Raw genomic sequence first — 22936 nt, 5'->3', positions numbered from 1 at the left:
GCAGCACTGACTAATTGATCAATCATGGCGACCACAGAAAATACAGCTGAGGATGCTGCGCCAGTTGCCCCCAAATTAAAAAGGTTTCTTGCCTTCTCTTGTTTCGCCTCAGCATTTGATAGATAGAGAATGATATTGGAAAACAAAATATCCATAATTGTTTGCTCTCTATGCTATGTATCTTCTGTTATCTGCATGGGTGGTGATGGAAGCATTGTTCTGAAAATATATGGCGTGCCATTCACACCAAAATTTTTGATCACGCATATTAGTGCCGTTTACACGGGGCCAAGCCGATGTATCCAGATGCGCACCAGTAGAAGGAGGATGCAAACCAGCATCCAACAAAAGACTGTATTATAACATACAACACGTTTTAATGCTCATTGTGCCAAATTCCAGCCACCTCCGACTGGTCAATGATGTCTTACTCCATGTAATGATGATGATGCTGTAACATCCATTACTTCTAGTGTTTTAAATCATCTTTCTTTCAGGATAAGCGATGCATATTACATGGAAATCGTGGAAAAGGCAGCTCGTCTCAACACGAAACTCCAGATAGACAGGAAGTTCCGACTACCTTTTATTGACTCTCATACCGGTGTTGCTCAAAATAACTGTTACCTATGGAACAACAAGATAAATCGTATGCCAGGTAATGATTTGTGGTGTTATTTCAACCGCCGGAGAGATGGTGCCTGTGTTGGCAGCTATAACTTATATGAAGAAGAAAAACAGCTCATTTTGTCATCAAAGTGGTTGTAGAGCCTGTCTTACTAACTCGAAGAAGAAGATCTGTCAATTCAACTTTGCTGCAAATTAATGTCTACCTTCCTATCTACCCTAGCTATTACCAGTGGTTTTAGTCAATTGTAAGTTGATTGAAAGTTGAATGCAGGGGAAGCTTAAAGCCTGATACTTTTTAATAGGTTTTCTCACTGACATTATGTTGACTCGCTTAATTATAACATAGAGTAGATTATGATAATAAAATCATCTGGTGAATTAACTTGCAGGAAAAGAACCAACACAGCTGTACACATATCCAGCTAAAAGATGGAAGAAGAGGAAGAGGGCTTTCTTATCTTACACTCCAGTTATGAGTAGGGGAAACCCTGAGATCAATGAAGCAGGTCGGTGCATGAATTTTCAGAAAGTTTAGAAAATCAGCAATTTACTTCCAATAATAGTTCATGACTTTAGAATAACCATCAGAAATGACTCAATGAGAGCTTTATAATGAATTGTCATGCCAATTGGTTTCATCAAAACCTTCAGTGCAAGCTTGATTTAAAGAAATTTGGCAAAAAAGAGGATAAAATGAGAACATGTTATTCGCTCCATTCCTTCTACTGATCCCTTGTGACGCAGATTGACACTGTTGAAGATCATCCTGGCGCCCTCTATCAAGAATTCCACCTGTTGAGTCATTAGGGACTATGACGTCATATCATGATCTGCAAACCAAGGTTTCAGAATAAACTTCTGGCTTAATTTAATGATGTATCGTCTATTGTTACAGACCTTCCTACGATAAGCAGCCTTGATGCCTCTCTCATTGCCGCGAGTGTCCAGGCTGATGATGAGATGATACAAGAGAAAGCGCAGTGGTATGAGGACCTTGAGGCGTTTAGTGAACCACCGGATGTTGGCGATCTGGACGAGAGGATGTCGGACATCAGCGACTATGAAGCAGAAATGAAGAAGAAAAAGAAAGGAAGGGTAAGAGGAGAATAATCTTTTTAATACCTTTAGCTTTGGATCACCTCATTCAGTTTGGGTCAGAAGTTTCACGTCTCAAAAATGTACACTTGTTGAAGCGATCAATGGAAGAATAGAGAGGAGTACTGGCCAAAGGACACCACCGTCATCACAAAGCTCTGGAGCTCTGTGGTGAAACTCACTTTTTTGATGTGGATCAGTTCAGAATCGAAGCTGAGGCAAAGCTGAGCCTTGATCAGTCAGTTTCACACAGAAAAGCGCTGAAAGAAATCCTCTTGGTGTGACACACAGCTAAAGACAAGTTCCAACATGTCCATCCAAATCTCCCTGCATCTTCTCATTCAATATATTTTATCTCATTTTCTAGGGCCGTGGGAGGAAGAAGAAAGAAGACAAGGAACCTGGTGAAAAGGAAGAGAAGCCATTTGCTTGTGAACGTAAGCTTTCCTGGTCGACAGCAATTTTAGTGAAATTTCTTCAGAAATATGCTGGAAACTTTATTTATCAAGTCCAGTCAATTGTCCCGCTAGTGATAACAAGTGGCAAAGACAGTCTGGGCCCACAATAGATTTTGATATTTTTCTGAAAATGCAGTACTCAAAGTGAAGTTATCTTTGAACTACTACTGATTCATTTATCATTTACAGTATGTTGTCATCTGAAAATAACATGTGTACTGTACTTGTTTTTTCTGGAAATTGCCAAAATATTACCAGAAGCAATACCCAGTTTTTATTTCATTTCTGTGAAATAGTTTAGCGTTCAAAAATAACTGTTTTTGTTTTTGCCTATTTCCTTCAACCCAAGCTACCGGTACTTTCATTGTGCCAAGGCCTTGCACTGCTAAACCCTTAGTCGAGTTTGGAATAGGTCGACAAAGCATGCATTTGTCTATACCTGACTGAGTGTACTGTGAATTCATAGCCGATCAATGTCTCGTTTCTTTTAAAGTGACAAAATTGCTTCAGGGATTTAATGCTGTAAATCAGCCCTTACTCCAATCGAGCTGTGACTCCTAATGATACCAAACAAAAACGTTTCCAGATGCACTTCATGGATGCCGTCCATCGAGTATGTTTGTAGAGATTAATATATTTTTCCAGGGTACCAAACCTGACTGATTTAAACACTCGTTTCCAAACCAATAAATTTTGATATAATTTTAATTTTCAATCGGTATTTCTGCACACATGCTCGATGGAGGGTCTCCATTAAGGTTTGTTTTGTAGCCAGATACAGGTGTTTGTGCTTCCAAGTTCAGTGGTATGATCCTTCACAGTGTCATTTACCCCCTCAAAGACTGAAGACAAAAATAAAGATCAAAAGTCTGTTATTATATGATGGGGGTATGTTTTTACCCGCAGATCTTTTTGTTGCACTTGGCAGCGATTATGATCCAGGTCACAGCGACAAAAATCTCTCATTTGTGCTGTGATAAATGGTCTCAGTCCTTCTGGGGACGAATGGCAAAGTAGGCCCTAAACATATTAACTGTTCCCATGTAATATTTCAGTGTGTGGAGCTCGTTACAAGACTCGTCCTGGGTTGACATACCACTATACTCATTTCCACAATGGCTTGGCCGAACCGGAGGCGGACCCGGTCGCCCCATCGCCGAAACCTTCCACCTCTTTGCCGGCTGACAATGGTATTTTAGTTTCTTATTTGCTTTCCTTAATCCATGGGTTTGTTCTGTGACTATCGGAAATGGGGTAGAATCATTCTTATGCTAGAAAATAGCTAGACTATCTAGAAAATATTCTCGTGGCTGCAATAAATTTTTCTGCCAGACTTGGTGTGGGGACCGCTAATAATTGTCTTTTCTTCTTTTTGCATGCCTACTATTTCCACTATTTTCTAACTGTAGTCTTTTGGAATGCAGTGGTGCATTTAAATTTTTTTCTCTCCATAAATTGCTGACATGGGCTCCTGGGCTGTTGCTCTTTGTTGCATCTAGAATAAGAAATTGGAACATTTCTTGATGTGGTGGTGAAAATTGGTGATTAGTATTGCACAATTGTAAATTTGGGAATGATTTGTATTTTGATAATTTCTTTCGCATGTGTCGAAAACATCCTGGATTTAATCAAAGAAAATTTGAATTTTGAATTTTTGTGTTGTTTGCTTCAGTTATTTGTGCCGTGTTTCATTACACTGTGTTCACCATACATTTACATTTTCACTATCTAAATTCTCCTGATGCACTGCAAAAATATAAACAATGATAGTCAGTTTGCAGATGTGTTTTTATAAATTTACATTTTAATGATATATTGAGTCGGCATCTGCATTCCAGACACCAGCATTGCACGATGAGCTATTGAAATCTTGTCATGAGTGCAATTGTTTTACCTCCTGAAGTTAAATGTAAAACTCAATGGATTTTTCATACAAATATTGAAAACAGAAGATGAGCAGTGGTATTTTGGGTCTTGGGGACATTCACACAATTTCAATCATAAACACTCTTTTTCATTTCTCATTCTGTTCTGACTTGTCAAAAATCCATCTTCTGTTCACATTCACTTTAAAGTCTTTCTCTTTGGTTTATTAATGTAATCATTTATTTAACACTATACACAAACCAATAAGCTGGTCTTTGGAGTGTCTAGAATTAAAACGTCTTTTCAAATTTTGCGTTATGTATGCAGGAATCTTTGTCCTGTGCGACCAATTTTGTTCTTGATGCATTTTAAAATCTATTACGTTGTAAGATCCAACAAACAAAAAGCACAAAACACCATCGTCTTCTCGCATTTGAAAATATTTTTCTTATTTCACTGCTGTCCTTCCATCTTCTTTCTTTCATCGTTCATTAACCAGTCATATTGTCCGTGTGTCAGCCATGTCATCACCATCGTCAGTTGTGGGAGCTTTCGTCATGTGGATATGTTAACCCTTTTCTCTCCACAATCTATCTCATGCACTGTAAAATCACTTGTATCTGTGTGGGTTTTAGCCTTGTTATGTTTGTGAGGGTCGTTTTTATCCCAAAGTTTAGACAGAATTTGGGCATTGCCAACTCTACCTTCACTGAAGTGAGTGATTCTGCAGTATCAGTAAGCGCCTTTATTTTTGTGGTCTTAAATTTTGCATGGCGTCTTCAATTAAGGAAGTTATAAATTATCTCCTAACAGGTTTCTCAGAGAGAGACCTCATTCCTGTAGTAATGGAAGTTGATGTTTGATATGATGTTTTGCAATTAAAAAGGCCATGAAAATAAGGGTGTTTACTCTGGGCTATGCTATTAAGTGTTGCAGAATAAATCTGGTGGAATCCATTAAAATCCATAAAATAGGTAATAAAACAATTTAAATGATAAGCTATTTGACCTAAGTTTTATGGGATGTTCCCAAGTAACCAGATGAGTTCTGCATCATTTTCTTAGTTGAAAGTAATTTGCAGACACAATGTTTGTTTCATTGTATGAGGTAAAGCATTCTGTCTGGGTGGTTGGAGTTTTTCTTAAATGTTTTTGAAATCTTTTGTGGTTTAGGCGATATATAACACACTTATTGCTGTGGTTAGAGTTTTAACACATTTGCTTTCGAGGTTAGGTACTTTGACACATTTAAGTGCGTTTAATGTTGCGATTAACTTTATTGCTTGTGTAGTTATCATGAGTAATCCTGACTATCTACTGCAGGCTACTGTAGTGTCATGATTTTGGATGCAGATTTCTTCAGAAATTAATGAGTTCTCAAGTTTCGACTTTGAAAATTAGATATAAAACGTATTGCTGATCTTAGTATTTTCCTTGGATTGGAGAGCCAAGTGAACATATTGGTACACTTGCATTGACTATATGTAAAGCTTTCTTGTGTTTCAGGTCCCTATCCCCCTTGCGTCTGCATGCTTGCATCGCTGCTGCTGAAGATGATTGTTGCTTGGCCCGATCCATCGCTATCCCAGAGTTGCACCCCATTGAGTCGCTAGCATGAAATGTTCTGTTCAGGGTCTCCGCTAAAGGGTATATTGGGTATGTTTTACGTACCCTTGAAGAAGTTGAGGGTACGAATTCATTCCCTAAAACTTGAGGGAAATAATTTTGGCATTTTAGACCTAAAACGGGTTTACCAGATGATATTTCCACATTAAAAATGTGAATTCTCGAAAATGCATAGGGCTAAAATGAAACATAAAAAGTTTAAAAACCTCCCTCCAAAACGTACCCTCAAACCCAACTCGACGGAAACCCTGCTCTTGTCTCCTTAGTTTCATGGCTGTGTCAAAGATTATCCTCCGGCTCTGAGAGTCCGCTTGCTCTCGGTTGTCTCTGAGTCATAGTTGTCTAACCCATTATCCTCAGAAACAATTAGTGTTTGCTGTTACCATGGTAACATGGGTTTGTCAAACCCTTATTCTTAGAAACAATTTTTGTTCTCCTTCTTGAACTTGCTTTCTTTGTCCAAACTGGTGTGAAAATTGATGGTGTTTTCTTCTTGTCCATCCTGAATCTATGGTTTCACCCATGTTGCCCTGCTTCAAAACTAATTCTGTCAGTGTCTCCTTGTGTAATAAACCGCATCACAAAATACATCATCAGTACCATCATCACAGTCATGGTAGTAGTTACTTTATAAAACTGTTGCCTGGATGACATTTTCAGACAACAGTTTAAATCATGTTCAACTACTGACATCAGCATATTAACAGTCCTTCATGCTTAGCTCTCGGGTGCCCCCTCTACTAAACCATTTGTTTACTTACAGAGAAGGCAGAAAAACAGGCATCCGCCAGCTATTGCGACTTTTGTCTCGGCGATGCCGTGGAGAACAAAAACACCAACAAACCAGAGGAGTTGGTGTCTTGCTCGGATTGTGGGCGGGCAGGTAGGTCAAGGTCGTATCTGTAGGTCACCGCATGATGTGTGTTTACAATTTACAGGGAAGTCCAATGGTAAGAGCGGCCCGAACACGTACTGTGACTTCTGTTTGGGCGATGAGCTAGAAAACAAGAAGACAGCTGAGCCTGAGGAGCTCGTTTCATGCTCTGATTGTGGACATTCAGGTAGATATCGCTACAGTCAACTCCATTTTGTTTGCTGAATTTGGTAGGTGAAGATCTGCGGTGAATTCATCTCTATGTTTTGCCAAGCCCATCTGAGGAAAGCAGGCTTAAATAGCCTGTTGTGTTAGCATATCCTGTACAGTTTTCCCGTCCACCCTATAGAATTTTGTCATTTTTGTTGTGGATTTCTTCTTTGTGACGCTAGTCTCACAAGTCCAAGACCCCTTTCATAATGCACAGTTACAAGTTACCAGTACATCCTCCCTTAGGTTAAAACTGCTTGCAATGATTTATTGATACTGGCGGTAACAGTTCCATAAAAGCGATTCGCTTTAGTTTCCTTGGTTTCGATTAGAGGCGGATATCTTTTGTTTTGCCATTTAATGTATGATTCTATTTGTCTGGTGGTGTCTTCCAGGTCACCCCTCCTGCCTTCAGTTCACCCAAAACATGATCATATCAGTAAAGAAGTATCCCTGGCAGTGCATTGAATGCAAGTCTTGTGGATTGTGTGGAACATCAGACAATGACGTAAGTATCACAAGCAAGTGCTCGTCTTCTATTTTCAAAGTTCTCCTTTGTCTGCATTAGTTGAGACCGATTTTAGCTTCATGGTTAACACTCCTTGCTACTACGCAATAGGGTCCAGGTTCAATCCCGGGAGAAGAACCTAGGATTGTATGTCTGCATGCACCATTGAAGCTCCCTGGAAGGGGATATCAAGGTGAGATTCCTTTTACCTGTCAGAAAGGGCAAAAGGATTTCACTTTTGTAACTGTTTTGTCCCTTGAATGCAAGGTACAGTACCTCGTCTTCAAGGAACAAACAGTTACACTGTTTCAGATCAGTTGATATTTGACTCACACTTCTTATCTACCTATTTTACCTGTTTCAGGATCAGTTACTCTTTTGCGATGATTGCGACCGAGGATATCATATGTATTGTCTGAAGCCACCACTGTCTGAGCCACCTGAGGGTAAGAGAAGTCTTTTCACCTCCTCAGTTTTGGTTTGTTACCAGTCCAGGAGAAGGAAAACTCTGACATAACTCCAAAATTGCTGAAACATGGCCCCTGACCACGCCATCGCGTGACTCAGTGACAGTGACAGTCCAAGAAAATTTCAGTATTGGTTCAGACGAATTCTAAAAGTTTACATCTGCCCATCCTAGTGAGTTTTCCTGAGCAGCACATTGGTCATAGTGGTCAGGGGCTTTTAATGATTGCAGAATTCATTGTATTTTTGCTGATTGCTTGATTTCTTTTTGATTTATCTTTGCAGGAAGTTGGAGTTGTCATTTGTGTATTGATGAGTTTCATGGAGGAAAGAAGCCAAGCAGCTCGTAAGCGCTTGCACTCTATGACAAGTTGGATAATTTGGATTCGCTGGCGGTGCTGTACCCGAGGAGAAAGAGGAATTCTTGTCGAAGTGGTGGGAGAAATGAACAATCCCTCACACTAGCCTGCTCATACAACTGAGCGAGCTTACTAGTGAATTGTGTAAAAAAATTACAATGACTGCATGTTGTATTGAGAACTGATAGAAATAGCAAGCTTCGCTTCCTAGCCCCATATGTGAGGATTTCTAAAATCAGTTAAAAAGAAATTGGTGACATTGTATTTCTTGTGTTGTGATGCGAGGCCATTTCACTGTTAATGTTTCCTCCATGATAAACGATAGATCCTTTCAGACGTGTCAAGTTGGAAAACTTTTCATCAACCTCTAAATGTTTTGGCAAAGCAGCTTACTGGATGGAGAGTGTGTTTATTTCTGACTAATATCTGTCAATAAATATATGTGATATTGGTGAAATAATAGTTTGTTTCCTTTCTTGAGTCGCTCTGTCAATTTTGGAGAGGTGGACTTGCCATTCCTGGCCACTGCTTGCACAGATCTTCAGGTCTGGTCCTGCTGCAACTGAAATATTTACCCCACCCATCCCTGTATACCGTATACCAGGGGCGAGACTGATAGGGTCAGTTATCGGACTTCTCCCTTTGCACACATCACTGAAAATAAAGTAACTACCAAGTCTCAGGATGCCCCAACCTCCATGAGCACTGTCTTCAAGGCTCATTCACGGTCGAGGTGGAATTGGTCAAAATCAAAAGCGTCAAAATGGCGGACGTGGGCCAAAATTCTCCAACTCGAGAAGAAAATCACTCAAAAAACACTGCTAATAACTCTTCAAATTCAAATCAAGATGCAGCTGATGTTCTTGAATATTCAGGGTGGCTCTGGAAGAGAACTAGATTATCCCACAAGTGGTTAAAGACCTGGTTTTGCCTGCGCAAAACGGAGTTGCTCTATGGATCCTCAGCTCAGGTATGTACATTGCATACATGTACATCATTTTAATACATGATACACACACTGTCACCTGGATGTACTATTGTACACACATACTATATGATATGGTATGCAATGCATGCATACAAAACATACAGTGGAGACATTATCGATGCATCGAATACACATATACATCAGATCCACTCTCTATCTAAAGACTCTAGTCTCTATTCATGTATCGTATCGTAATCAATATAATTTTTTCTATTTTCAGCATATGACTAAAAGGATTCCAATTGTTGGTGCACAGATAGCTGAAACAACTGTCGACAAGAAACAATTTGCTTTCAAAGTGAAAGCCAAGGACAGGAAAAGGGTTTACTTCTTGCAGGCTGAGAATGAAGACTCTCAACAGGAATGGATGCAGGCAATTTGCTTTGCTAAGGCGGCAGGGACGAGGAAAGATCAATCAGAAGCGTGTGTTATACAATAGAGAAGGTCATTGCCCTTTGATTTCTGGTCTTAGGAAATATTGTCCATAAAATACCAACTCCAGAGACTCGATCTCGGCCTGAAGAATTGGAGATGGCATCTTTTTGATTGTGACTTGCGAGAGTGGTGATGAGCCATGAGAATTGATATTGTGGTATTTGTGATGAGCCTAATCTGGGCATAAACATATATCTTGACTGAGCATGTTGAAAGAGTCATCTAAGATAAGTCCCACACAATTTTCCTTGACGGGAAAAATCTCGGAAAGTTTTCAGAATATGAATCCGTAGTCGTGACTCTATTCGAATTGTAGTCTTTAGTCCAGAGTGCCTATTTTATTATTGTGCCAATACAGTGGTGAATAGATGTGAACCCTAAATATGTGTTTATAGCTTTCTTGAGCAAGATGAGACCTTCTTTCAACTCTAGTCCAACCAAGTAATGGTTTTCTATTGGCAGCTGAAGCGGCTATTTTAGATCAAACAATCTCTGTACTATTCATTCCCACTGGTGCTGGGGGAGGTTAGTACATTTTACATTTTTATACAATTATTTTAAAACGGAGTATAGGGGATTGACTCTGAGTACAACAATCTCTGACTTTTTTTAGCTCTTTACTGTTCTTATAATACATTTACAGTAGAACATTTCTATCATGGACACCCTCGGGACTGACAAGTAATGTCCTAATATGCAGAGGCAATGCCAAATTATGTTAAAGCAAAAATGAATTGAGTGCAATGCACCTTGATTCAAATCAGAATAGTCATCATACTATTCTAATCTATTACACTGTATAATTTCATTCAAACATCTTTTAACCTTCAAATGTTTAAAACCATACCGTGGTAATTGTTGTGTTCAATATGTGGATATGTAATTTCAGTATACGTGATATAGATCTGTCAATGCTGCTAGGATGATTACAGAGCTACATGTACATGTAAATTGTAGTACAAAAGAATCTTGTAGTCATTGCTGATTAATTTATCAGAAGTCGTCCAAGCATGGCTACCTCAGATGTACATGAGCATACATTTATATAGTATATGCCTGGTGTATCACTAGCTTGAATGTGCAAGTAGTTTGGCCAAAAGTCCTTTAGTTTAGGTTGTGAATAGGTGTAGACCTTCTGACGAAGTAGTTGCAAGTTATAATTTGCGCTTTGCGTGTAGAGACATGTATTGTCGAATTTTGTCTCGGTCAGTAAAGCAGTGGTCTTCTGAGTTATTGTCATTTAGTTGAACTTCAAAATGATGTCAGAGTTTGGTTATTCTGTGATAGATATGTGAGTGTTAAGGAAAGTAAGTGAAGACAAAACATACTTCAGTTTATGGTGCTGTCTATTTGAGAGATATCTAAGGTACACCATAAAATAAACTTCTCATCATCAAATATACCACAACAGTTTTGACTTGATATCAAAAACTGTTAGAATAAAAGTTATAACAATGACCAAACAATATTGTGTCTGGTACTGCAGTGGGATTCGGACATTTACTGCTCAGAAGTCTGTTTAAAAATAGCTTTACTGCAATATACTTATCAGCCAGTACTTACAGATATTTTATGGTGTCGGTGTTAAATTTCAATGATTGATGGAAGATTTCTCTATCAGAGTAAGGTTACCTGGGAAATTGATTGGACATTTGAACACACCTACCTGTGTCTTATCAAGAACTCACTAGTTTTCTTGTCAGTGTAGTTCTTAGCCAAAATATTTGTTTGGATAAATGCAGGGTCAGTAAAATGTTTTGGTAGGAAGCCATTTTGATTGAAATGGCAGTTGAATATAAAAACCGTCCAATCTGGTTCCCAGTGGTCTTCTATTGCTGATTCCAAGGTTTGCTGTATGATACTATTGTCCTTTCGGTAGATTTAATTATTTTAGACAATAAGCTTTTGTACTTTCTTCCAAGCAAAGGATTCTTAATTCCACGGCAATATTAACGATTTGTCCCTAAGTCTAAGATTGGTTGATGCTAGCTATTTTGAAGTGAGGGTCCAGACGGATCGGTCCGGGTGTGGGCTAGGGATACGGTACACTGCCAAAACCCTGCGGTAGTGAAAGAGTTAACCAATGTTCTTGGTCATGACAGTGACCTGAACGGATTGTTGATATTTATAGTTGCTTCTTTTATTAAATCTGTCTAAGTAAGAGAGTATTGGTGATTGATACATGTACCTGGAATGTGTATTTTGATGTAGAAACATATAAATACATGTAATAATTTATGTAAATCAGTTACTTTCTTAGTTTGTTTCGGGATCATCAGTCTGTCTCAGAGTCAAATACTGATGATGGAGGAGGAGAAAATGTGCAGACATCAGACATCAAGCAGCTTGACTCAAGTAAGGACACCATCCTTGGCTTGTGACTGTATTGGCCATTCTCTGACATGTCGATCGATATCGGCTGGTAAAGATCCAGAACATTTCTGATGGAGCAATCCCATTATCTAAAGTGTTCTTCGACCATCAGCACATTCCACAAAGTCTAAGTGGTCCGCCCTGAACAATTCTGATATATTGACATGGACCAGACATGACTTTCGTTTGGCTCAATCGCACTGATGAAGGCCATAAACGTAAGATTAGAGCCTCAACCCCTACAAAAGGACTTTGGGCTCAACCCAACAGTTCCGGAAGACCAGTGTGTAGTTGACCCCAACATGACCCCTGGTGTGAAAATGCAGTAACGAATTATCCTAATGAGTTGCACCAGGGTGTTTGATAATAATCTTCTTAAATTTGTCTTGTGAGGACAAAGTCACAATCGGAGAGCTGCGATGAGACCACCTTAACGATCTGACATCAAAGTGGAACAATTTGTGACTTTGTCTCTGCTGAATTAATCCAATATCATAATCTTCATTGGCTAACTGAACTGTTGACGGACTGAAGACCGAAGACCAAAGACCGGGGACAAGACGTTTTCGTCAAGCCTGGTGCTGCCACCAGCTTAAAGCGGTGATTCGTGAAACTTCGTCACGTGTACAGTGGAAGGCCAAGGTGGAAGGCAACTGAAGAGACGATCTTGTTGGACTATATCAAAGACTTTACGGGACGAAACACAGCAGAGGACTTGATCGGCTTTGCCGAAGACAGAAGAGCATTAAGCAGCTTAATTGAGATGGTATGGTCGCCACTGTCAAATGATAATAATGATGACGATGATGATGATGACCTGTCTCCTGCAAAGGGAGCATGTTGTGCCAATGTCCCTATGGCACTAAACCAATGTCACTACAACTACATACCATGACTTTGTAGAGTGAATAAATCCTTTGTTACCCTGTCTCTGGGTGGGCCAATCCCGTTGTGCCAATGTCCCCACCGACATAAAACAGATATCACCACTCTATGGCGATTCAAATAAATACTTGTTGCCCGTCTCTGGTCAATTATGAAATTGACGCATGTTTATCTATGTCTCTCCTGGCATAAAACAGACAAGATAAATGCGTTGTTACCATGTCTCTGGCAAATTGGAGCGAGTTGGAGCAAATTGGCCGTTTCTTCTGTTAGGGAAAGGCACTGTCGATGGTTAACTTTGGCATCACTGTTGTGACAATATTTCTACTTGCATGAGACAGGCATGTCGGGCAGAATAGAACTGCCTGTATTCCCTGTCTTTGGTGAACTGAAGCATGTTGTACCAATGTCTCTACTGGAATTGAACAGGTATCATTATTCTGTTGCCCTTAAATTGAAATTGAATTGAAATTAGCATGCTATGCCTACATCTGCACTGATATTATGTTTAGGGACATCCTGATTTCGTCCGGTGAAAAAATGCTTTGTTGCCCTGTCTCTGGTCGACTGAAGCATGTTTTGTCAATGTTTCCACTGCTCTTGAATAAGCACTGAATCTGTCGATGCTTATTGTCCGTGTCTGCTATATTGAAGCATGTTGTGCCAATGTCGCCGCTGCTGTTGAATAAGCACTGGCGCTGTCGATACTCGTTGTCCGTCTCTGGTATATCGAAGCATGTTGTGCCAATGTACCCGCTGATGTTGATTAAGCACTGGCTCTGTAGATTCAAGTAAATGCTTCATTGTCTGCCTCTGGTAACTTGAAGCATGTTGTGCCTAAGTCTGAACTGGCTTAAAACAGCAGATTAAACATGTTGTGCCAATGTCTCTACTGACCTTTTACAGACACCCTGACTCTGTCAGGTAAAATAATGCTTGCTACCTCGTCTCTTGTCCACTGAAGTATGCTGTGCCGCGCCAATGTATCTTCTAGCATGAAATAGACGTATTCTGACTGCCGGTGTAGCAGTTTTTGATGTCCTCCTGGAAATATATTGTCCTTCCTTTTTGTATGGTGAAAAGGTTTCGTCGTGTCCTTCCTCTTTTATGGTGAGGAATAAGGTAAGGTGGAGATAAGTCACCCACACGTTTCCCCCACTTCCTCCCGTTTTGGCTGATTGCTCAAGATAACCCTAGCGCCTTTGCCTCCTCTATTGTTCTTGCGATCGTCGCCCAAGTGGTCCTCCGTCTGTCTGGTCGCCATTTCAATTACGACCGACCCGAGTGTGTTCCTCGTGCCTTGGTGTTGGAGCTAAACGTCCGTGTTGGTGCTGATAATCCTTCGACCTCTACACCGGCATCAACATGTTGTATGCTTCTGTTTACTTTGCGGCCAATTCTATGTCCTGGTCTCTGCCACCATCCTTCGTCATAATGATGTCCAGCTCAGGGAAAATCTCCACTTCTCCTTCTGGTTCTTGGTGGAAGGTGATGGGATTGCTTTTAGTTGTGTTGATCCGCACGTTCAGGACATTTACTTTCAGTCCGATCTCTCCTTCTACTTAGTCCAGAGCGGCACCCTTTGTCTTGCATGTCACTTGTGCATTGAGGAGAAGGGAATTATGTCTCTACTGGCAAAATGCCATTAACATAAGTCAGTTATCCCGAATCTGCTTGAGGCACTGTCACTGGTAATCTGAAGCATTATGTACCATTGTCCATCTATTCGCATGAAAAAGTGCCCGAGACGAACTATGTCCGGTAAAATAATGCTTTTGGACACTGCCTCTGTTTTTAAGCATATAATGACGACAGGGAGCTACTGAGATAAAACAGATGATTGTTTTCACACTGTCCAGGACTCTGTCGGGTAATGATGATGTGTTGCTACACTGTTGTATGACCTGTAATGACTAACTGAAACCGGTTGTGATACCGTCTTCGCAATCTTGGACGAGACAACTAGACCGCGGCACTCTCCTCCTGAACTATGTTGTGACTCTGTCTCTCTCGCTGTCTATTGTATGGAAACACCCAACTATGGGGAGCAATTACAGATATTACACCGGAATCCCTCTGCGTGCAACTCAGCAAGGTACAGAAGAGCGGTTTTGCCTTTTCATCACTGCACAGCCCATCCGAAAACCAGCACTATTATTACTATTGCGAAGATTCGGACGCAACATAATATGTCAGCAAGTCATCGGAGCAATGTGCTCCATCTTGTAGTTTTTGGAGGAGTTGTAGTGATTTTTTTAAATCGTCACATGGAGTTTAGTTGTCTTGTGACAAGAAATCCAAACGCCACATTGCAGTCGGTAACCGTCGTCGCGGCCGACCATAGCGACTCTGGATGGACGCTGTGAGGGACTCGACTGGAAGAAAGACCAGTGACCTGATCCACCCTGCCGCTGAGGATAGAACCGTGAGATGCCACATCGTTAATAGCTCAGAGTCGCCCATGTGTGAGACATGATGATGATGATGAATTTCGACAGTCCTTGTTGGGAAAGGAAGGCATGAGACGGTAACCTGCTGGATGAGTTTTTGAGTACCGAGCCTCTAATTGCAGACGCGTATGCCCCGCGATTTTATTGAGCCCACAAGAAAAGAAGCACAGGCGAAGTTAGAACTACAAATTAATAATATCTTTATTTGAACCAACGGAACAGATAAAATATGTAAAATAGTAGCAAAAACAAACCTAAAACATAATTGAGTATAATAATGCCAGGGACCCGAGTGCATCCCACAAAACGTGGTTCACAATCATAATCAGGCCCAACCAGCCTCCGATTTAAATGCAGTGGAAATTGTCGGTTGTCCTGCGAATTACATGTATGTATTTACAGTGCGTATCATTATTATTATTATGTCGAGAATTAATACAATAAGAACGAGTTTTGTACCAAATTATGAACATGGAGACACATTTGCTCAGCCAGGTTGCTGGTTAGAGAGTGACACTTCTTCGACAAAATTCAAGAAAACACAATAAAACTAACCGGAAAAGTATTAAGAGCATATCCGTGCAGGAAATTGTCATGTGCCATAGTCTTATATACATGTTCATTGAAATAAAAATGCAATTAAAATTGTTCGTAGTTCCATTAGTAAATCCATTTGTAGATTACACGTGACATATTAAAAAACGATGGGAATGGATGCAATAAATTGTGTCAAATTTAGATGGTTGCAACGATATCAACGAGTTAAAAAGTTCGAAGACCGCTTAGGACAAACACGTCCTTTCGTCGGGGACAACGACGAAATGTTTTACAGCACGTGGTGGATCTCATAACATTGATATACAAATTAGCGAGATTGTCCTTGAAAACAGCACAACAGAGAAGCACAACGACTTTCTACAAGTCCTTTAAAGTTGCAGGTGGACTACTGGCAGGGTCTGGACCGCTGTGTATCCGATCAGGGTGCGGTTGTTCCACAGGGAGATCCCGACCGTGACCATAGAATGGGTTGTGGGCAGTCTGGATCGCTTGTGCCTGATAGGCCCACGCTGGGTGATACTGGTAGTGGTGGTTAGGCATGGAAGACAGCGCCATCGGTGGTTCGGCGTAGAAGGGGAAGGGGAAGACTCGGTTGACGTTGAAGGCTGGTGCTTGATGCGCTATCGGAATGAGACGAGACGTGTCTGAATGCTCGCCATGGTCACTACCGGTCTCACTGTTGGAGTGTGAGCGATGGGACACAAGGTCGTCACTGTGATCTTCCAGCGGACTGGGATTATGCGTATTGGGCACTTCATGAGCTTGTTTGTAGTTCATGAGTTCTTGATATCCCGGGAAATGACCAAATTCCTGCGGTGAAGCGACATTTGGCATTGGTTGTGACTTTGGCGACGGAGATTTCTCCTGATCTGAAGGACTAATCGCCTGCTGGGGCACATATGGTGACATCTCGTTCGTGTGCGGATGACTGGGATAGGATATGACGGGGATCGAAGGAGCTTGTCTCCCGCCGGGAAAATGGTAACTGCCATCATTGTAATGAAAGAACATTTCCCTATGCGTTTCATTGGATGTTGGGTGTTGGTAAGCACGATTTTCGTCCGGCGAGTTCAGTCTATTCTGATTAACCTTTTGCCTCGGTTTGAACGCGCTGGTTGGCGACACAGAAAACTGAGAAAAGGGTGATCCTGGATTTGAAGGTGAATCGGAATAAACTCCCTGGTCTGTGGAATGGCGGCTTGGAGGTCCGCTAGTCATCTGGGGCGAGTATGGCGAACCTGGGTTGGAGTTGGCATCCGAGTAGACGTCCTCGGACATCAAGTGCTGACCGGCGGAGCGGGGCTGACTGGAGTAACTAGCATTGCTATCAGAATTGAGTAGCACGTCGGGAGAGGCGGTACCCATCCTTCGGGCACCAAGGGGAGACGACCTGCCAACATTGTCAATGTGTTGTGGCGACATCCCAACGGAACGCGGATCCATGGATTTCCTTTTCTCGGATTTGAATGTAGTTTTTACGGGCGTCTCGTCCTTGTGTTTGAGAAGTTCACTGAGAACTCCTTTTTTGACTGCATCTGGGACCATGGACTTGTCGTCAGGGAGGTCAGCCGGGGGAATGTTCATCACATCCTTCCGACGGCGGTTTTGGAACCATATCTGAAGAAAAATATCCCGTTATTATAGACGCAATGTGATATTCAAGTACATGTAGAAGGTAAAACGTCTTGAACTACCCGTTTTCAAACTCTAGTGAACTTCTAAAGGGACAGCTTGAAAGAGCTGTTATGCGAGGGACAAGTGTACTTGACCAGAGCTACTGCTGTGAACTCGGTCCGGTGCCATAAACGCATTTCTGAATGGGCTGAAACAAAATTTTGGTCAGCGACATACCTTTGCTTGATGTCGCGATATTCCCACTCGCTTGCCGATCAGCTGTTTCTGCATGTTGTTGGGATAACGGATAAACTTGTAGACATAATGTAAGACTTCCAGCTGATATCTTGTATAGTTCAGGCGTTCTCGCCTTCGTTCGACCCGCTGTTTCTTTGGAGGGGGTTCTGGAAAGGCGAAATGGAATGTCACTTCGCTGAGCAATGCATTCTTGGACAGTAAAGTGAACCTTAAAAACCCATGACCATCAGTACCTCTGCCCGGGCACCCCCGAGCGCATGATGGAATGTTTTGTTCCCAGGACAAACTATTCAAAGATATGTGAAACTTTTTACACCGAAACGAACCGTCAGCGGACGTGTGATTCTAACCAAGACCATCATTTTTTCCTGCAAGCTGCTAGTACAAAGTACTTAGTACACGTAAACCAACACACTCACCATATTGCGGCACGATGGTATAGTCCTGTACGTATCCGGTAAATGGCTGTGCCTGATGAGTGCCCCAGTGGGCGACGTGGGTGGGGGTGGGGTCCGACACTATCATACCGTATGGCTCGGGAGAGGGTGCGCTAGTCAGGCGACCGGAGTCTTCATTTTCATAGGTGTACGGATCTGGAATGAGAAAATCAAAAAGGGAATGAGAGGTGGGGTGAAATAGACATACGGATTTAAGTGACGTCATTGAGGTTTCAGGTCATTCCCAAGGAATTCCAGACTCTCCATCATGCCTGATAAGGAATGACAAAATCAATCGGGGCACATGCCAAATATGTTTTGCGTTGCTCGATAACGACTTATTTGCGAATGGTGTTCATATGGACATTTTCTCGATGCTGAAACGATCAAATCATGATGAAATATAAACGTGCATAAAACGACAAATGCTCGTAATTCATTACTTAATTTACAAAGCTTTGTCAAGCTGCGAAAGTACTTTGGACAAATTTGAAGTGGACACGATGTCGATGAGAGGCAATGTTGACCTTTCGGGGACAGAAGACCCTTTTCGCAGCGGACTTGTCCTCAACAGGTCAAGTCTTAATTACAGGTTTACTGGTTACCGAATAATACTACTGGTTGCGTCAAATTAAGTATTGAAAATGTCAAAGTCATTCTTAAGTCGCTGTTCTCAATAGTCCAGCAAGTGTTCCGATCTGTTTATTGCCCAAGTGTTTCTTTTACCAGATAAAGGAATGAAGTTGTAAAGTTGCGTTGAGTCATCGATTTTGTTTCAAGTTCTTTAGTTCTTTAGAAATCTCAATTGCTCTCCGAGAGCTGCTGGGAGTGTTCGGATTTCTGAATGACATATTTTGAAGGATGATGACACTTGGAACAATGAGGAAAACAGGTGGAGCAGGACGAGAGGAAATTAGTTATTTGGGATGATTCCATCGCCGAATTTCTCACTGTAAACTCGGTCAGGACCAGTCGTGTCTCTGAAGACACCGTGCTGTCAATATTTTATTAGCAACAACATTTTCTGTTAGAAGTTGACACCGGCAGAGAACAAATCGACCCTTTCCCCTTACCAAGAGCTGGCTACATACATGGTGATATTTTCCGCTCTGTCAACAAGCTCTTCACCACACCATCCTTTTTCCCAAGATGGTGAACCATCCATTTAGAAGATGTTTTATCATCTCAACCAATCTATTCTTCCCCTACAGACCTCACATCACTTGCTCTCCATAGTTTCAGGATAGTTTACCAAAAAAATGGCGCCTAGCACATTCGGCCATATTTTGAGGAGGATGAAAAACCGTCCTAAATATAAAAATGATCTAAAAGACCTTAAACACGTTGTGCAAATTCCATTCAACGTAAAAATAGTAACGTTGACTTCCTACCCATGCACGTTCGTCAAGAATATGAGAGTGCGTACCGGTGTTATCAGAGATAATCACAAACTCACTAATAAAGTCCTTTTTCCTCCTTTTCACTAAATGCACTTACCAGATTTCAAAATGCAAATGCATCCAAGGATTGAAACCGAGAATGGAAATAGGGGTGGGACCAGAAATAAAACCTCCAAGTAAATCGGCAATTATTTGATTGCATAAAAAATTCAAAAGCTAACCATGCTCTTGTTCCGGCATGTCCTGGGCGCCAGGGAATGCTTGCTGGACATTCAACATGGCTGTCACTTTCAATCAAGCCCAGAGCAAACTGCAAGCCTTTTCCTATCGCGTTCCTTCCAAAATGTCCAAATGTGAATACTATCTTGAATAATCAAAACATGACTGTCCTTGGAATGATTCTGTGATCTGGTGGCAGTCGGATCAATCACAAGAATTACAGTTTTATGTCAAATTCGGTTATCCAGCGCAACAGGACGTTTATCCGCGGGGTTGACAGCGTTTTGAATGAGTGCCTCCACTGCAATGTGGCATAAAACAAGGGTTTTCTGGCCCGTGCAAAACCCCCCTCGGGCGCGGCTTGCCTAAGCTCATAACGAGCGATTAACGCAATCCGCCATTGAAAGCAGTTTATTGTTTCCACGCCATGGCGTAGAAAGGGAACTAATCCACTTTGTTCATTACAAAGGCCATTAACTCGTTACTGCCACAACCTTCCGAGAAGGCCTTTGTATCCTTGGTGCTTAGGTTCATTTGTACTATTGACAACCCATTGATAACTGCTTTGATAGGTTTACAATTTGTTTGTGTATCGATGGATTGACTTTACGCCGCTTCGTTGAACACTCGAATTGACTTCACATTCAGTTACATACTGCATGTTAACCCTTCCTCTTCAACGCAGAAGCAAAATCACAACAAAGAACAGTCCTTATCATAAAAAATCTCGATACTGTGTTTTCAGCAGTTTCTTGATTGGCCATCAATGTTTTCTTTTATACTTTGACCGCTTCCTCGAACAGGAGATAACAAAAGTAATCTCATTGGAGGGTTCCATTGGAGAGCAGGGCGCCAAAAATGCCCGGCCGAGACAATGAACGAGGTTTATTTGGTGATGATGATAAATTTATCAATCCACTATGGTATCGATTTACAGTAATTTTGAAATACGCCTCGACCTAAAATAGATAAGTCGCTTCCATGTATATTTGTCAATGAGATCAACTTTGAATGAGCTCGCGAGTCAACAACACTGATGCTCCAATAATAGAACCCCCGGGATAGCGGAAGCTTGATAGAAATATCGCTCTGTCGCTCTGGCAGAGAGGCAACAAATCATTTGGTGACATGAAGCGACACCCGCACGATAAACGGGGAGATAAACGGGATATATCATCTGAAATCCGCAACAGATTGCGATCAGTGAAATCCACAAAACTATAGGAGGACGTTTCCGGATGAATCCTCTCGCGGGTGTAAACGTTTGAAATATCCCAAGGATAGAATGCCCGGGTACAATGGTTTCTATGATGCTATTTCAATCTCCGAGGCATTGACGGCCATGTTCCCTAAAGAACAATAATCTGTTAGAATGTAGAATAGGGCAAATCAACTTGACTTTATCACGTCAACCAGAGAAAAATATTACACTACCAACGTCTCGGATCAAAATCTGAACTTCTCTTTGGTTAACGCCATGACGACCTCAATACTCCGTCACGATACGACATCCACGGCCCTCACGCAAGATGTTTACCTCTTCATCCAAGGCTACATCATCCCTGTCGCTATGCTTCTCGGGATCATGGGGAATGCCTTCTCTCTGGTAATCTTCATCCGGACAAGGAAACGCGCCGATGCATCAGTCCAGTATCTCAGCACCCTCGCTATCTCCGACACCGGATTCATCATTTTCCTTGGGATCCCGATTTGGATGACTTTTGGTCTTGAATATGTCACTGGTGGAGCCCATTATCTAAACCTCTTTATCTACTCAGAGGCTGCATGCAAAATATTAGGATTTAGTAAGCATATGTGGGAAATCGCATCCGCCTGGGCAATAGTTGCATTCACTTTAGAGAGAGTTTACATTGTTTGGTATCCCCTAAAACGGGCAAGTATCACAGCGAGAAAGAGGGCTATTGTAATTGCAGCTATTTGGACAATGGCTGTCAGTTTGAGTGTCCATCGGCTTGTTTTAAATCACATATACATGGAATCTTCAGTGGCAACTTGTTATTACAAGACACCCCTGGTTGTCACTTTTTCTATCCTCCTCCTGGACTTATCCGTCCATAACTACCTACCATGCTTTTTAATTGTTTTCGCAAACATTTTCATCCTTTTAGGAATACGACGAGCGAAAATGTCGATGGATTCCAAAATTGTGGGCTCGAGAAAGGACTATCAAGACAATCGCCTGATCCTATCATTATTGTTAGTTTCAACACTTTACGTCATCTTTATGACGCCAGCTTCTTCGTCATTGACTTACTATTTCCACTATCTCCTTACTGCAGATATCGTTGATCCAAAATACCTCGGGACTATCTTCTATGTTGTAACCTTTCTTGACCAGTACAGCTTGTTGAACTATTGTTTCAACTTCATCGTATACGGCTGCACCTTACCGTTTTATAGAAAGGAAGCGCAGCATCTATTTTCAATGTGTTGAAACAGAATCGAACATTATATAATGAGAAAGTGAGCTGATGTCGACCCTCAACAAAAATACAAGCCATCAATCCCCGATTCAAGCCGTTTTGTTTTTTGTTTAAAAGTCATTCGTTAAGAGGACGTCTTCAAATTCCGAGTTCCCCAATGCCAGACAGCAGTGCAGGCACAAGTCCACCTCCTACGCGACTGCCCCCTACAGGATTTACGACAGAAATTCTGGTCCGTAGACACCTATGTCGAAGAAAAACCGGGGGAACACAGCATGACCTTGAAACGACAAACCGCTTCATCTTCGCTGCAGGACTGAAGTTATAGTTTTAGGCAGGTTAAACGCAAACCGTCGTCAAATGTAATTTCATATGACCTATACATGGATAAACCATTTTCTGTCTCTCTCTATGTCCCTAGCTTTGAGACTTACTAACTATTGAGTACATCAATGTGACTTCCATCATACGTCCAAAGTAATCATGATCAGATACTCACAAATATACGCTGGTCGTTCAATGAATAAGAAAACCGTCAGATGGCAATGTCAGGACATGTTACCATGGATGAAAGAAGATGTTGAAGAAAGTGGTGAATTTCGTTATGCCATTTTTAAAGCGTGTTCAATGGTAACCATCGTTGCCAATGAAGTCTAACTCGGAAGACTTTGCGAATTTTTAATGGGAGTATTTAAAATGAGGCAGGAGCGAAGACCGGGAGATTGTTGTGTTGCTTGTAATGAGAAAAAATACCTCGTGTGCCAGGATATAGAAATGGGGATGTT

At 41.4% G+C, this 22936-nt stretch overlaps 3 protein-coding genes across 5 annotated transcripts; 2 read left to right on the top strand and 1 right to left on the bottom strand.

The window, feature by feature from the left end:
* The first annotated feature begins 18 nt into the window (after positions 1 to 18).
* On the top strand, positions 19 to 8551 carry LOC135484160 (zinc finger protein ubi-d4-like). Of its 3 annotated transcripts, none has more exons than XM_064765337.1 (10): positions 19 to 83; positions 498 to 658; positions 1020 to 1136; positions 1526 to 1725; positions 2093 to 2162; positions 3239 to 3373; positions 6438 to 6557; positions 7154 to 7266; positions 7631 to 7712; positions 8017 to 8551. In XM_064765337.1, exons 1-10 carry the CDS (start codon positions 25 to 27, stop codon positions 8079 to 8081), a joined length of 1122 nt encoding a protein of 373 aa, XP_064621407.1. In that variant the 5' UTR covers positions 19 to 24; the 3' UTR covers positions 8082 to 8551. The 3 variants fall into 3 exon arrangements, with proteins under 3 accessions (XP_064621407.1, XP_064621406.1, XP_064621408.1); XM_064765336.1 differs by lacking the exon at positions 6438 to 6557 and adding an exon at positions 6613 to 6735 and having other exon boundaries at positions 8017 to 8549; XM_064765338.1 differs by lacking the exons at positions 3239 to 3373; positions 6438 to 6557 and adding an exon at positions 6613 to 6735 and having other exon boundaries at positions 8017 to 8550.
* Positions 8552 to 8847: 296 nt separating this feature from the next.
* Positions 8848 to 11757, top strand: LOC135485050 (differentially expressed in FDCP 6-like). Its single transcript, XM_064766778.1, has 2 exons — positions 8848 to 9060; positions 9299 to 11757. Exons 1-2 carry the CDS (start codon positions 8854 to 8856, stop codon positions 9515 to 9517), a joined length of 426 nt encoding a protein of 141 aa, XP_064622848.1. The 5' UTR covers positions 8848 to 8853; the 3' UTR covers positions 9518 to 11757.
* Positions 11758 to 15404: 3647 nt separating this feature from the next.
* Positions 15405 to 19767, bottom strand: LOC135484840 (homeobox protein unc-4 homolog). The gene is made up of 4 exons (XM_064766531.1): positions 19710 to 19767; positions 18071 to 18244; positions 17631 to 17797; positions 15405 to 17396 (listed from the first exon to the last, which is right to left on the bottom strand). Exons 1-4 carry the CDS (start codon positions 19765 to 19767, stop codon positions 16137 to 16139), a joined length of 1659 nt encoding a protein of 552 aa, XP_064622601.1. The 3' UTR covers positions 15405 to 16136.
* Positions 19768 to 22936: the final 3169 nt, after the last annotated feature.

Source organism: Lineus longissimus, chromosome 3 (genome assembly GCF_910592395.1).
Source record: "Lineus longissimus chromosome 3, tnLinLong1.2, whole genome shotgun sequence".
Taxonomy (NCBI): Eukaryota; Metazoa; Nemertea; class Pilidiophora; order Heteronemertea; family Lineidae; genus Lineus; species Lineus longissimus.
This window is presented reverse-complemented; position numbering and strand designations above follow the sequence as displayed.

Bases quoted from the DNA above. Each gene is read 5' to 3' on its own strand.
- LOC135485050 (XM_064766778.1), top strand. From the start codon at position 8,854: ATGGCGGACGTGGGCCAAAATTCTCCAACTCGAGAAGAAAATCACTCA. The intron at 9,061-9,298 runs GTATGTACATTG...TTCTATTTTCAG, and splicing joins TCTATGGATCCTCAGCTCAG to CATATGACTAAAAGGATTCC.
- LOC135484840 (XM_064766531.1), bottom strand. From the start codon at position 19,767: ATGTTGAATGTCCAGCAAGCATTCCCTGGCGCCCAGGACATGCCGGAA. The intron at 17,798-18,070 runs GTGAGTGTGTTG...TCGCCTTTCCAG, and splicing joins TACCATCGTGCCGCAATATG to AACCCCCTCCAAAGAAACAG. The intron at 17,397-17,630 runs GTATGTCGCTGA...ATTTTTCTTCAG, and splicing joins TATCGCGACATCAAGCAAAG to ATATGGTTCCAAAACCGCCG.
- LOC135484160 (XM_064765336.1), top strand. From the start codon at position 25: ATGGCGACCACAGAAAATACAGCTGAGGATGCTGCGCCAGTTGCCCCC. The intron at 1,726-2,092 runs GTAAGAGGAGAA...CTCATTTTCTAG, and splicing joins AGAAGAAAAAGAAAGGAAGG to GGCCGTGGGAGGAAGAAGAA. The intron at 7,267-7,630 runs GTAAGTATCACA...TACCTGTTTCAG, and splicing joins GTGGAACATCAGACAATGAC to GATCAGTTACTCTTTTGCGA.